The sequence below is a fragment of the Talpa occidentalis genome, unplaced genomic scaffold (genome assembly GCF_014898055.3).
Source record: "Talpa occidentalis isolate TD23 unplaced genomic scaffold, MPIMG_talOcc4v2.1 talOcc4.12, whole genome shotgun sequence".
Taxonomy (NCBI): domain Eukaryota; kingdom Metazoa; phylum Chordata; class Mammalia; order Eulipotyphla; family Talpidae; genus Talpa; species Talpa occidentalis.
Genome location: NW_023601212.1, coordinates 58,203,592 through 58,219,251, shown reverse-complemented (window position 1 = coordinate 58,219,251; position 15,660 = coordinate 58,203,592). Strand labels below are relative to the sequence as shown.

The 15,660-nt window shown below is 35.4% G+C and overlaps 1 protein-coding gene across 1 annotated transcript in view; it reads right to left on the bottom strand.

Moving 5' to 3' along the window:
• COP1 (COP1 E3 ubiquitin ligase) overlaps positions 1 to 15,660 on the bottom strand; it is a 156,725-nt gene that overhangs the window by 61,016 nt on the left and 80,049 nt on the right. Inside the window, 3 exon segments of the mRNA XM_037506422.2 lie at positions 9,840 to 9,921; positions 10,283 to 10,391; positions 13,030 to 13,173. Of these exon segments, the coding sequence (XP_037362319.1) occupies positions 9,840 to 9,921; positions 10,283 to 10,391; positions 13,030 to 13,173 (335 nt within the window).

The window sequence follows — 15,660 nt, the reverse complement described above, 5'->3', positions numbered from 1 at the left end:
ATATTTGATATTTAGTCCATTCCAGTAGTACATACTGTAATTTGTAATAAATAGGGAGTTGACTAGTCAGAGCAGGTCAGATCTGAAAGCAGAAGTAGAAAGGTAAGCTCTTACCTTAAAAAATACCAAAGTAACCATCATGTCATTTTTAAACAATAAAAAGGTCACAGTAAACAGTAGAAACATACCTCAAAATAGATTTTCAGGATATAGACTACAATCTGAGTTGCTCATTAGAATAATGAACATTAACAATAAGAACAACAAAAATCTCACTGTTCATCAGTCCAAATGTCAATACAGAATAACATCCAGATAGGGTCCAGACATTGGTGGTTTTTTAAAAGCTCTTTAGCTAATTCTAACATGCAATTAGAGCTGAAAACCAATATTAGTGATAGAGGTATAATAAAATTTTAAATCTTTTTAGGTGTCAAAAAAGTTAAAATGTTTCCAACAAATACCACTTCTATGAAAGGGTATTTCATAATAATAGAAAATTTCTTTCAATGTGTAGAATTTCTGAGTAAAAAAAGTATTAAAAAGTATTCACAACTAATGAATCTATTAGCATCTCATAGAAAAATGACATACAAATTAACAAAAGAATATTTAAGTTTTAAGTTGAATTTTTTTTCATGTTTTCCAATAGGAATCGTGCTATTTCATTCAATATACAATCTTCAGGCAATTTAAGATACAATTCTGAAATGACAAAAGATAGCTATTATTAAAAGTCTTCATGTCAAAAAGCATTTGTAGACTAGAATATCAAGTAGGCTGTAGTAGAACTATACTGTAACCTAGGAAAACAATATTTATGGAGCACTTTGTGTTGCCATTTTCCCACTCCTAAGCATTAAGAAACTATAAGCAAGGACTATAAACCAGTGTTTTATGACAAATATAAGTAAGCATAAAATAACAGAATAATAATAAAGTAGAATGAAGTCTTTTTTTTTTTTTATAGAGGCATGCTTTATTTATTTATTGATTTGTTTGTTTGTTTTGTTTATACATGCACTGGGTACAGTCAGAAGCGCGGGAGGGTGAGAGAATTCACCAGAGCCAGAGCGGGGAGCAGAGCAGGCAGAAGGACCGAAGTACACTGCTGAGGGGAGCAGCGGGCGGCAGGAGAGGTCTGCTCGCCATGTGGGACCCTCCTGTGGTGGCCGGGGAGCAGCCGGGGATTGAACCGGCGCTGCAGAGGCCGCGGGCAGCTTCGCAACCCAGTGCTCAACCGCTGCGCCACCGGGGAGGCCCGAATGAAGTCTTTTTTTAATTCACGGTAATTTTCTCAATGAAGTAATCATTAACATTTGAAAAATAAGTTACAACAATACCACAGGATTATAATTTTCAATATATTATTAGAATTTTAAATATCATTAAGTTAAAAGGTTAACTAAGATCTAAAACATTATAAAGATACATTGGATGTATAGAACACAGGAAAAAATACATAAAGAATGTACTACTCCTTATTAACTTATTGGTTAATAAACAAAACAGGTATAATGGGTTAAATTGTTTGCCTCCAAAAGATGTAGTGAAGTCCTAATCCCAGCACTTGTGAGTGTCAACATATGTGAATGCTGGTCTTTGAAGATGTGACTGAGTAAATATGAGGTCATATTGGATTACCAGAAGCCCTAAATCCAATGACTAGATCTTCATAAGGAAAAAGAGGCTTGGATAAAGAGGCACATCATGTGCCCAGAGAGACAGAAGCTGAAAGATGGTAAGGGAAGAGTCTTCCATTCAAAGGAAGCATGCCAACACCTTTATTTAGAGCTTCTGGGCTCCAGTACTATGAGAAAGGATAATTTCTGATGTGGAAGCCACCTAATTTGTGGTATACCGTTGGCACCAACATGCTAAGATGGCATCACAGATCAAATGGTAAAAAGGTATAATCTTTCCCAAAAAAATTTAGAGGAAATCAACACAAGTGTTGGTTAGTACTAGCCAGAGATCCTGCCCTTTCTGAAAGTACTAACTTTGTCAACAGTTATAGTGGTGATGCATTGTCCTGGTCACTAATGGCATGAAACTGCAGAAGGCAACAAGGCAGCCAAATGTGTTACCAAGACTGCTATGCATCCCTGTCATTAATTTATCTTAATTTATACCAGAATATATTGACCAGGATGAGGAAAAGACCCATGAAGGGGGATTTAGTAATTTCAACTCAGATCCACTTGGAGAATGAACACACATTATCATGACACTCTTCCCAGAGACCCAGTGCATTATATCCAGTGTTGAAACATGTGTATGAGGATCTCACTATGTGAGAGATGCCTTATTAGAGTCTATGTGCCCATTTTTAAAAGGTCTTTCTTTTCTTTTTTTAAGATTTATTTATTTATTTATACAAGCTCTGGGTACAGTCAGAAGCGCGGGAGGGTGAGAGAATTCACCAGAGCCAGAGGAGGAAAAGAACAGGCAGATGGATGAAATACACTGCTGAGGGGAGCAGCGGGAGTGGCAGGAGAGGTCTGCACACCGTGTAGGACCCTCGCCGGTGGCCAGGGATCAAACTGGCGCAGCAGAGGCTGCGGGCAGCTGAACAGCCCAGCACTCAACCGCTGCGCCACAAAGCGAGGCCCTAAAAGGCCTTTATTTTCACAAAAGTCAACCCAAAGATCCATTTATGCACCAAGAATAACTCCAAGAAGTTACTCACGCTCTATAGTTACTGGGATTCAGCATCAGGGTATGTGCCCTTTTAAAGACTGGCAAGTGGATTTTACCCAATGTCTAGACCACCAGAAATTGTAGTATGTTTAGAACTTTGTGGATACCTTCTCAGGATGTGTGGAAGCAGTTCCCATGAGGAAAGAAAATATAGCGGAGGCTGCCAAACAACTGCTAAAGGAAATAATTCCTCACTTTGGATCGCCCAACGCTATTCAGAGTGACCACGACTTGCATTTGTTTCAAAAGTCACTCAAAGTATGTAATACTTTACAGATTACTTGGAAACTACATGCTGCCTGGAAACCACAATCTATAGGACAAACAGAAAAATAGAATCACACTTTAAAGACGATCTTGGAGAGGGCCTCCCCGGTGGCGCAGCGGTTGAGCGCTGGGTTACGAAGCTGCCTGCAGCCTCTGCAGCGCCGGTTCGATCCCCGGCTGCTCCCCAGCCACTGGAGGAGGGTCCCACATGGCGTGCAGACCTCTCCTGCCGCCCGCTGCTCCCCTCCCTCAGCAGTGTACTTTGGTCCTTCTGCCTGCTCTGCTCCCTGCTCCAGCTCTGGTGAATTCTCTCACCCTCCCACGCTTCTGACTATACCCAGTGCTTGTATAAATAAATAAATAAAACTTAAAAAAAAAAAAAAAAAAAAAAAAAAAAACGACCTTGGAGAAACTATGCCAAGAAACCCATCTGTGTTGAATTTGTTTAGATTCCACATATAAGTGAGGGTATATGGTTACTTGTCTTTTCCTTTATTTCACTTAGAATGACGCCCTCAAGTCCTTCCCAGTTCTTGCAAATGGCAAGACATTTTTCTTTATGACTGAGTAATATTTGCATGTATATACGTGTGTTTGTGTGTGTGTGCGTGTGTGCGTGCATGTTTATAAATAGTAGATACTTAGGTTATTTCCATATCTTGGCTGTGTTGGGATCAGGTCTTTTCCATCTCCCTCTAGAGTGGCCCCTAGAAGTAGGTTACATTAGAGTACCTTTGAAATTGTTTTCAGAAGACCATGCCAAGTCAACTCTGAACACTGTACCAGATTAGAACAATAATGTAGAATCAAAAGTACGTAAAACATATTCAGGAAATTCTAGCTGTACTTTATAACTTTGCTCTTTCTAGCATTTCTACGCCTCCAGATCAACCACTGCAACCTTTCAGAACTGGTGATCAGGTCTTACACCTGGCAAAGTAGATATGCCCAAGCTCATCTGTCAAAAATGATCTGGTCCTTAAGATGGTGTGTTAACCACTTGTACTTCTTTAAAACTTGCAAGGCATAACACCCTGAATATATCACTCCAGTGTGAAGAAAGCCCCAGAAGCCAATGATTCAGAGACCAAAATTCATTGGTCTCACGAATCTGTGCAAGACTTAAGGTATTTTGTTTAAGAAAAAGAAAACACTGTCAATTTTTTTCTCTATCAGTTATTGCCACAGGATACCCCAGGATTAACTTCCTGTTGACAACTGGAAACCCTAAGATGCTAAATGAGACCATGAGTCTAACATGATAATTGCTCTAAATATTTTACTCTTTTGAAAGTCTAACCTGTATAGACTGTCATCTGGAAACATGTGATTTCTACAGACCATACTCCACAATATTTAGTAGTTTGATTTTGACCCATGAAAAGAACTTTACCTTAATTTTGGCTTTTTTAAAAAAAATTTTTTTATATATATATTTTACACCATTTTTCATTTTTGTACAGTGTATGCATTTTCATCTTGGTTTACAACTTTAACTTTTGCAAGGCTTTTTGTTTAGGCCTATGTGGTAAAACCACAGTTACATAAAGATATTCCATGTGGGTTAAATGAAAAGTAAGAGAGTTGTCTATGTCTGTAAGTTTTATGCCTCTACATCTCCCTCTTTGTGTCTAATCTCCTGGCCTCTAAACGATATAAAATTGGTATACATGGTACCTGTACACATTTTGAGCTCAGAAATAAAGGGAACTGGTACAAGTAGTTCCAGGAAGAATGGTCTGGGATAATATAGGTTAATGGAAACTAATATGAAATTTCATGGGTTGTTTTGAAACACATATGCCTATAAAGTGGTATTGAATAAATTTTTTTTTCCCTTCTTCTATCTGGATTACTGATGTTGGGTACATGAAGTCATTTAATGTCGGTGGAGTTTTTATTTTGAAAGTTATTTTCAGTTGTGGGATCAAAATAGAAGGTTTTGGTTTGGCTGTCAGCATTGTGCTGGTGAATTTGGCTGGAGCTTCTGATTGCAAGTAAATGTTTTTTTTCCTAACATTTATGACAAAACTTCCCAGAAATCTAAATTGGAAAAAATTCATAGTATTTTATTGACTGATAAGAGGAAATTTTATGGAACATTAAAGATCTCCTAAGACACTCCATAAAACTTCTCCCTTTCCTCATTGATGAATCAACCTCTTTGGTATTTACCCGGTAAACTGGAATTTGTAGGAAACACTGTCTTTTGGGAAAATGTTTAATCTTGGCATGTACATAATTATTAATGGTGGTGTTCTAAAATTTATATGAAATCTTTTAAGTGTCTGATATGCAAACATAAACTGCCAGTCAGTGTTGACTGCTGTTGTTCTGAATTTTTTTTTTTTTTGGTGGGACCCTCGCTGGCGGCTGGGGAACGAACCGGCGCTGCAGAGGCTGTGGGCAGCCTCGCAGCCCAGTGCTTAACCACTGCGCCACCAGGGGAGGCCCCTGAAATAGTTTAAGGTATAATTTTAAACAAATTTTTTTGTTGTTATGTTATAGGCTTTTTAATTTTGGTTACTTCAAAGTTCTGACGTTTGCAGAAATTGTTGCTGGAGAAATTAACAGCAAAAAGGTCTCGATTCATGCTATTTGATCGAATTTGAGAGTGTAAATGCCATATATAGGATTGAATAGACTATTAGAAATAAACACCATTTTATTGTTTCTGTTTGAAATTATACTTTTGTTTCTTTTTTAGCTCAAGTAATTTATTTTTCTTTTAGCTGACCAAGATCTGCAGCAATATTAAATTTGCATTTTTGTGAGCAGAAATAATTTGTGTTTGCATTTTTCTTGCCTTGATACTATAAGACCAAGGGAAAATGGTAATAAGTACTCTTATGCATGGCTATGTGTCTGTCTTTGCATAATTTGAATAGGGATTTTATTTGTCTTTCCTTAGGACAGAGAAATGAACCATGCTTTATTACCAAGGTTGTGACTGGACTGTCTTTTGGAATTGAAACTGAGCAGTCAAGAACATAAAGAGCCTGCCACATTGCTTGTAGGGTTCCAGAGACCTCCAAGGGAGGTAGGAAAACTTACCTCCAGTGGCAGGCCCAGATACCTAGGGAAAAGCCTTAGTAAAAGAGAAAAGGCTTTCTCTTCTCTTTCAAGAAGAGAAATTGACAGAAAGATACAGATGTTGCAGGTGCAGTCTGGTGAGATCAAAACATGGTCTAGTCCCCAAAGTCCACACATGCCAAAAAGTTGAGAGCTCAATCTAAGATTCCTTATAGAAAGTTCCGACAAAGTCAACAAAACTGCTACTTGGTTATTATAACCTGTGTGTTTACTGAAAAATAGACAAATGGATCAAATTTAGTTTTCGTTTACAAAAGCATTTTGCTGTATATTAAACAGCATGGGATGAAGGTGGAGAGAAAATTATTTTAAACGAGTAGGATCAGTTTTAAGACTTTTCTTGATTTTGTTCTTTCTGAACTTTTCTGATATATTGTTTGATATCTATCTGGCTAATGTCGCTAGCTTTTTCCTTTTGTCTAAACTGAGTGACTATTTTCTTAAAACGAGGACTTTGCCACATTGGCTATTCACGGACAATCCCCTGTGACTGACTGTTCTATCCTTTGAATTCACTGAAACCCCAGAAAAGATTGTCTTCTGAGGCCATACCCCAGCAGCCACAGATTTGACTTTCATCACTGATAGAAATGGTGATAAAACAGAGAGGGAGGAATTGTGGGAACAAACAGTAAACACTGAACCTATCAATGAAGTCCTGAATTAACTGTACCCGATGACATTTTTAGAAACTCCACCCCTACCATGCCGAAGAGATGATCTCAGGTGCTGAGGACTATAACTCCCAGCAATCATGAATCTGACTTCCTGAAAGAGTTGGGGGGGCTCACTAGGAATCCAAGCGTGCAGCAATGCCTGGCTTTATAACTGAACACATGTGAGTTCAGGCTCTTGCTTTTTTTTGGCTTTCAACTTATCCTGGTGTCTCAGTTCAAATGACATTACTGGCATGGCATATCAACCAATTAATCTTCTCTCTCTTTCTCTCATTCTTTATTCTCCCTCTTCTCATACCCATTGTAAATAAACCTTATTTTCTTTTTTAATTTGTTCTCTGTGTGCCTGCTTTTGGGTTTTGTCTCAAGTTCTTAAGCATGTGGGTGAGGCTTCACACCCAGGTGACCCCATTTTCCCAGATTGCTCTGTAACAAATGTACTTAATGCCACTCAACAGCACACTTAAAAATGGTTAAAATGGCTAATTTTATATTATATATATTTTAATAGAATTTAAAATAACTATTAAAAAAAAGTCTTTCCTACTTACATTGCTTAGAAAGGCTTTTATTTTCCTGACTAAGGACTCTGATCAGTTACCACCTCTCAACAAATGCTAATCTTTAGTATAAATACACATGTATTCAACTCACTGAAGATTATCCCTAGTATATTATTTATTTATTTATTTATTTATTTATTTGTTTGTTTGTTTGTTTATCCAAGCACTGGGTATAGTCAGAAGTGCGGGAAGGTGAGAGAATTCACCAGAGCCAGAGTAGGGAACAGAACAGGCAGAGTGACAAAACGCACTGCTGAGGGGAGCAGTGGGCACAGCAAGTGAGGTCTGTCCCCGGACCCTCGCTGGTGGCTGGGGATCGAATCGGCCCTACAGAGGCTACGGGCAGCTTTGCAGCCCAGCTCTCAACCACTGTGCCACCAAGGGAGGCCCTCTAGTATATTATTCTTGAAAAAGGATATGTATAGTAATTAGTGAGACTTTGAATTCAATTATAGAAAGATCAGTCATAACAGGATGTTCTATATAATTTAGAAATTCAAGGATAACTTGTTAATCAAGAAGGAAGACATTCTAATCTATATATATTATGGATAAACAACTTGCTACTTTTTTATCCAAAGATTTTGGAGTTAGTCTTGTTATGTTCATTTCCCTTTTACAGACTAAGATATTCTCTATAACTGTGAAATTAAAGTTTCAATGCTATAGCTATCCTCATCTATCTATCCACTAGTCTGGAAGTTATAAGTGTAGTAAAATACTCCTCTATTTTATGACACCACCAAAAATTAGAACTAAATGGAATTAAATACTAACCATCCAGGGCCTCCCTGGTGGCGCAAGGGGTTATTTAAGCACCGCCCTATGAAGCAATCTGCAGCCTCTGCAGCACAAGTTCGATCCCCGGCCAGCCAAGGAGCTACCCACATGGCACAGCAGACCTCTCCTGTCTCGCCCGATGCTCCCCTTAGCCAGTCTGCCTGTTCTGTTTCCCACTCTGTCTCTGGTGGATCCTCTTACTCCCCACATCTCTGGCCTGTACCCCAGCTCTTGTATCCATAAACAAATAAATCTTTAAAAAAAAAATACTAACCATCCATTGTTTTTCTTTTCCCTACCTCCTCTCCTAGTGATTAACCTTTAATAATTTTTAACCTGGGGGGGGGGTTTGTTACAAAGTGGAGAGGCTCTAGCTACACATGTAGAAATGAAGAAGAGGACAAAGAAATTAAGGCTACTAACACTAAAAGAAATCTATTAAATGATCTTTATAAATTTAATGGTGGGAAGCAACATGCCATACAGCAAAGTAAGGATAACAGAAAGGAATAAGCAGTAAAAAAGAACATAAGGAAAAAACAGGAGGTCAATTAAAATGTTATAAGGCGATATTGAAATTTTGCCTTAAAATATGAAATTCGTTAAGAATTTATTATACATTGGAATTTTAAAATATTACGATATTATTTAAACACACACAGAGTCTCTTGTCACTGTTTCTAGTACTGAGTTTCTAAAACCCTTGGAATTTCTTAAGTGGTGACCACTTAGACCATGGTGTTTTGTTATGCTAATGAGGCAGCTTTTGGAATGCCCCTAGATCACCTAATGATGGAGGCCAGCCACAAGAGAAATTAACCCTAAGGTTCTAGGGTTGGAACTTTCAGTACCACTCTTCAAGGGTGGGGGGCTAGAGGATAAATGGACCCCAAGCCAGGCTTTTAATCCATAACTCCCATATAATTGTTCCCACATAATAAACAAAATTGGATTCTTTTGTAGAGATTCCAGGTTTGTGAAACACACGGGGTGATGTGCAAAAGAGTGGTTCTATAGGAGACAGCGTGGAAGTTCCTTTCCCCATTCTTTACCCTATGCATTATTCCCTATGGCTATTCCCCATTTATATCCTTTTAACTGGTAAACTAGTAAATTCCCTAAGTTCTGTGACAATTCTCTAACAAATTCATCAAACCTAAAGGGGACATGAAAACATTCAATTTTCAGTAAATGGATTCAGGTTACTGGGAATTCTGACTGACATATGAAGTTTATGTGTAAGGAGGGTGAAGGTGAGGGTGGGGGTAGTCATGTAGGACTGATAGAATCTGAAACTAACTCTGGGTATTATCAGAATTGAGAGTAGTGTCAGACACTCAGCTGGTGTCTCAAGAATTACATGTTGGTGCGGCAAAGGGAAAAAACCTTCCACATTGGAACTATGTCCCAGAACCCAAAAGAAATATAATTAGAAAACAGAGACGTCTAAATGTTTCAGGGAAAAAAGTTTCCTTGCTGGTGTATCTAAAGAAACTTTTTTAAATGGCAGTAATTTCAAGACACCACCATGTGGCATGAATCCAGAAAACATCATTATAATAGAGATGCCATTATTTTTCTTTAGTTCCAAGAGATAGATTTTTGTGCTTAGATTATTGTTGGAATAATCAATCATAATCATAATCAATCATAATCAATCAATAATCATAAAAAACTGTTACAAGTTTCAGTCAATATTTGCATCTCTGTCAGTGGAAGGAATTACATTTAGGGTGGGGGTGAGGGATTCACATAGTACCTTTTGCATCATCAGAACCTGAAGCCAAGAGTTTGGGATCCATCAAATTAAAATCCACACTCCAACACCTCTTCTCATGCTCCTGAATGTAGAAGGAAGATAATCTCAGAAGGAATAAATAATATTTAGCAAGGCTTAAAAGCTAAAAGACGTTGATACAAATTTATTGCTATGGTGGGAGTAAATAGGGTTATGAAAATTAATGAGATGCAAAGTAGCTTCAAAACATTTTATATATAAATATACTAAAATTATTGCTTTTGAAAATTTATTTGATACATTCTACAAAGGGGGAAATCTGAAGAGATGCTTAAGAAAAGCATTATTTGGTCTTACATAGGTATTAAAAATGCCAGATTAGTATTATAATGGAAATGAAGCTCTATTAAGAAAAGAAAGGAAAAACATGATTTTTAAAACAAGTAACTTGAATTCTTATTTACCTGATAGACCTTTGACCTCTGTCCTGTGAAACCATCCCATAGGATGACAGTACCTTCATAATCACTGCTGGCTAACAGGTTCTTATGGTAACTACTCCAACTGATACAGCTGAAAAGCAATACAGTTAAGCCTTACTTTATATAAAAATAACATGAATATAAAAACTGTTATATAATCAGAAATATTATAGCCCTTTAAAAATGGTCTGCATTACTTCACAATCATTATTCCACACAAAACACATGTGAAAAGAAATGTATCAATTCCCAGAAGAAACATATAAAATAATTCTCAGAATCTTTTAATCAAACTATCAAGTAACAAACCACACTACTTTCCACTCCAATCATTAGTTATAAGATGGATATGATTTTAAAGCTGCCCCTGGCCATCTGTGATACATGAGAATATGACTATGAGGGAGGATAACAGAGGCCCAGAGGGAAGTCATAGCAGAATGATAGAGATCTGACCAGACTGTTTAAGTCCCTGGATCCAGGTTTGTCAAGTTATCTAAACTAATAAACTAGTTTAAATTTGGTTTCTAGGGCCTCCCTGGTGGTACAAGGGGTTAAGCGGCAGCACTATGAAGCAATTCACAGCTACTGCAGCATGAATTCGATTCCTGGCCAGGGAGGTGACCCACATGGAGCAGCAGACCTCTTCTGTCTCACTTGCTGCTCCCCTCAGCACTGTATTTCAGTTGATCTGCCTGTTCTGCTCCCCACTCTGTCTCTGATGAATCCTCTCACCCCCCCCACCTGTCTTGCACCCTAGTTCTTGTATGCATAAATAAGTCCTTAAAAATAAATAAATTTGGTTTCTATGTTTATATCCAAAATATTATATTTTTAACAATCTTATGATGAAATTAACAATTACAAATAAACTTCTAATATCTGTAATTTTGACTATTTCCAAATGCTCCAAAATTAAGAAGATGTATAAAATTGTATATTGTTGGTGAGAAACATATATAAATCAAATACACAGTAAAGCTAGTATACATTAAGGAATAAGGTACTTAGTAGAAAGCAATTACCTAGGTTACTTCCAAGAACATGAACAAGAGAGTCTACTTGTTCTCAACCAGTTTCATTAAAGCTAAATTTCAGGGATTGGATAATTCATCTGCATGCTCAAATATACTTACTAGAATTTCTGTTACATATGAAACAATTAAAGGGCTAAATTTTGGATTTAGATAGAACTGAGTTCAAATATGTATCTGCCACAGCTATGGCCTTGGATGATTTAGTTCACTTTCACAATTAGTATGCACCAAATTGGTTGCAGGCAAGCTTACATATTCATTCTTTCAGGCCAAAGCCAACAGTTTCCAGTCTTGAAAAGCTTCTTCCACTTACTCTAGGGTACCATAAGGTACTGCCATAGTGTCACATGTGTCAAGGTAGAAAAGGTAAACCTCTCATCCACTTTTTCATTACAATAACGTTTACAATGAATTTGTGATATGGGCCAAATATTGTGCCATGTGCATTATATACACTTATAATATAATCCTATGAAATAGGTATTATTATTATTCCTTCATTTTATACATGAGTAGCATGAAATGATTCAGAGCACCGAGTGGAATGAAATACCTCTGTTTGAATCCCGGCTCCTCCACAGACTGTGTAATCTGAAGAAAGTTAATTAACTTTTCTGTGCTTCCGCTTCAATTGTATATAAAATGGGACAATATAGTATGTACCTCATAGATTTATCTGTTTAAGACAAAGCACTTATGGCAATGCCTAACATAAGAATTCAATAATGTCTCACATTGTATTCTTTCAATTTAGGACAAAAAGTATAACAGGTTTTCAATGATGAGCACCAGTAAAAAAACAAGCAGGTTCACAACTTCTTCAGAGTCACCATTTTTATGAATAAATTAGTAAAAAGGAAAGCTAAACCAAATTAGGTGAAAACTCAACATGTGCTATATTATTAACATTATTAAAATGAGACTATATACACATCTACTGTATGTGTATGTAGCATTCCTGATCTATAATGTACAAAGGAGGATTGCTTGGAAAATGTTTAAAGCTCTAAAAAAAATTATTATTGGATGATTTCCTTATATCATTCCCTTTGAAGACAGTGCCTATGAAAATTGTTTAAGAAGGTTGTTTAAAATTAAAGAAAAATTTTTAGGATTCCTCTAAAATTTCTGAGGGGCAAATTAGAAGTAGGACCTTGTTACTTCATTTTTAAGAGCATTCCAGGTTTGAAAAGCACTCATTATGAACTCAAACATATGAAACTTAAATATTATAGCTTCAATGAAAGGAAGCAGAATGTTATTGCAAAAAGAATTCTTAAAACTATAAACAATTAAAATAAAATACGATACATATGCATACTAGGGGAATAATTCCTGGCTTCTGAACATTATTCACAGGCTAGGGTAATCCTTTATCCAACACAACAAACAAAACAAACAAAGAAAAAACCCTTGAAACAAAGATTTTTATTTGATTAAGTGATTAAAAGAGGGACTTTCACTTGGCAAATAGAAAAAAGCACTATTAATCCCAACAGGGGAAAAGCACCAATGTCTTCAAAAGAGATATTATATTCTAATGTCCCCTCTATGCAATTATAGTGCTTACTGTGAATGAATAAGGAGTCTCATGAAAAGGTAAAATAAGAAACTCATACTATTTATATATACTAATTGCTATATACACACTGCATTATGCAAAAAAAAAAAATTTAAAAATAATGTAGGTACCTGATTTTGGAATTGCAGGTCATTTCATTCTCAGGGTAATGAATATCCACTGCATCCTGAATGACTGTGCCATATTCATAGACTTTAATTTTCTTTGTAACGCCAGCAATTGCAAAATAGTCACAATCCCGGTCAAACTCAATGCTGAGTAAAAAGGTATATATTTGATCAATAAGATTCTGTAACTATTCTTTTTACATTTATAATAATAACATGTTTGATTTTTTCCTACTTCTAAAGTAATTTCCTCTATAAGGCTAAAGATCTATTTAAAATATCCTCAAATTGTACTAGAACCTATGTACAGATTCAGTCATCATCAGCACATATCAAGCAGTAGAGAATTGTGCACTGCGACACAATTCTCTTATAAATTTTATTTTCATTCCTAGATACTTGACATGTTTTCCAATTCAGCTTTAGAAATCATATCACAACTGAACTGTCAAGGTTAACAAATTACACCGTAAAAGTAGTGAGGAAAGATTTAATGGTTTGGTATATTAAAAATATGCCAAAAGAGAATTACCAATTAATTTTTTCATAAATTCTAGCTATTTCCCTTCCTTGCATTTTGTGGGAATAATAAAATTTCTCAATACTTCATGTTATTTTAAGAAATAAATTAATATACACGCTGAGTTACTGAAGCAATTAAGGGCGGGCTGGGGACAAAGGGGTAAAATACACACAAAAGCAGAATCACTAAATTATCATTACATTTTTTCAAATCTATTTCTAATGTCATAAATACGATCTCTCTAATTTATAAAGCCCCGATACAGAAGGAATAGATTCCTTATTCTACAAATAAGGGAAAAAGTTGAAAATTTTGCTTCTTTCAGAATTATCTAAGAAGTTACCCCTCTAACTGACTTTTTAATACAAGTTCTAAAACAAACTGCTTCAAAGCAAACCGTAAGACCCAATTCACTTTTAAGAACTTAACTTGCAATCATAACAAAGTTGTTAAAAAACCAGCTAGAAATCTAAGTGACCTATGGACTTAAAAATTAAAATGAATCATTATTAATGAGGAAAAATATTACTCATTAATGAGTTATTTGTTTTGTGGATTCTAATACAACATAACTGTATCAATAACAACTACTCATCTGTCTCAAGTTATACCGCCAGTTTCATGCCAGTGAATGAGAAATATTACTATGTCTGGAAAGGACAGAATTATGAGATGTGAAATCTTAAGGAAGAAGTTTTTAGTCTGGCTGAAATTCTACCTGCAATAGAGGTCATTTTCAAATGTATTAATATTAATATTTAATATAAAAAGTTTAATTAAAAACACTATACTTAAAATTAAAAGCAATAGTTCAAAGAGACTTCAAGGAGGAAAACTGACATAAAGTGCTATCTGTCAAAATTACTGATTTGATGATCTAAATATGTAAAATAAGTTCATTATTTCTTCCATATAGCTCTCCCTTTTTCCAATAACTGTTTTTATTTGGCTACATTAGCTTTACAAATTCTCACACAAGTAACAGGTGTTTTTTTAAATTTCTCCACTATTATTTTTATTTCACCGCTATTATTTATATTTTGGTTTGTTTTATCCTTAGTAATTGGGATATTAAGGATTTATACTAACTCCTTTTAATATGAGGTCACTGGGCTTCTTTAGTTTAAAAGAAAAAAAGCTTTTAGTAGAAATATGACCAAAAAGTATAAAGAATATTATTTCCAGTAAAATTTTATTTAAATTTTATATGGGGAAGGTATATAAACAGCTGCCTTTTTAAAAAAATAAAAAAAGATGCAATACTTCCACATCACTAAGACTTGGGATTGAAGTACCTCTAAACACTGAATTGTTTATGCTCATTCTCTAAAAGATTTAATAAAATCTGTTACCAAACACAAACATTATTAGAATCCAGAAACTGATCAAGAAATAATTCAAATAACGTAGTTTTTAAGTACACAGTTTTTCAGACCTAATCCAAAATTGATGACTCTTATTTTACAAAACAGTATTTCAGCTATTTTAATTATAAAATCCAACAATGAAAACAATAACACAAAATGACTAGTTGACCTAAACAAAAAGAAAAAGGGGAAAACCAATTAATACAAACATATCTGCTCATATAAACTTCTTTTAAGTTTAAGAAGTTTTGCTTGTTATACAAAGTAAATTTCTGCTATCCACTACCATCAATAGTTCTTAAACCAAATTTTAATTTATGAATTTCATGGCAAGACTATATTCAGTTTCATAGAATATTTTATATTTCAAAATACACAAACTATTTCTTTGAAAATATTAATGGATACTATAAGGAAATTGCATTTTTCTTTCACATTTGAAATGATTCAACTGTTTTTGAAAAGTGATTTATTTAAACAGTTGTAAAAATGTAATTCAGCTGTAGCAAACTAGCTATATTCTTTGTCAAAAGGGCTATCAGTCAAGTTATTAAACAGCAAGGCAACAAACCACACCAGGCAGCTGATTAATACAAACGTTTAGTTCCATGTGGCACAAAGCAACGCAAAGCTGTCAAAATCCAAGGAAGGAAATTTTGGCACTATCTCTCAGTTTTTTGCAATTATGAAACAGGTACTAACAAACAAGGTGGATTAATGTCCCTAAAATCTAGAATCCAATTT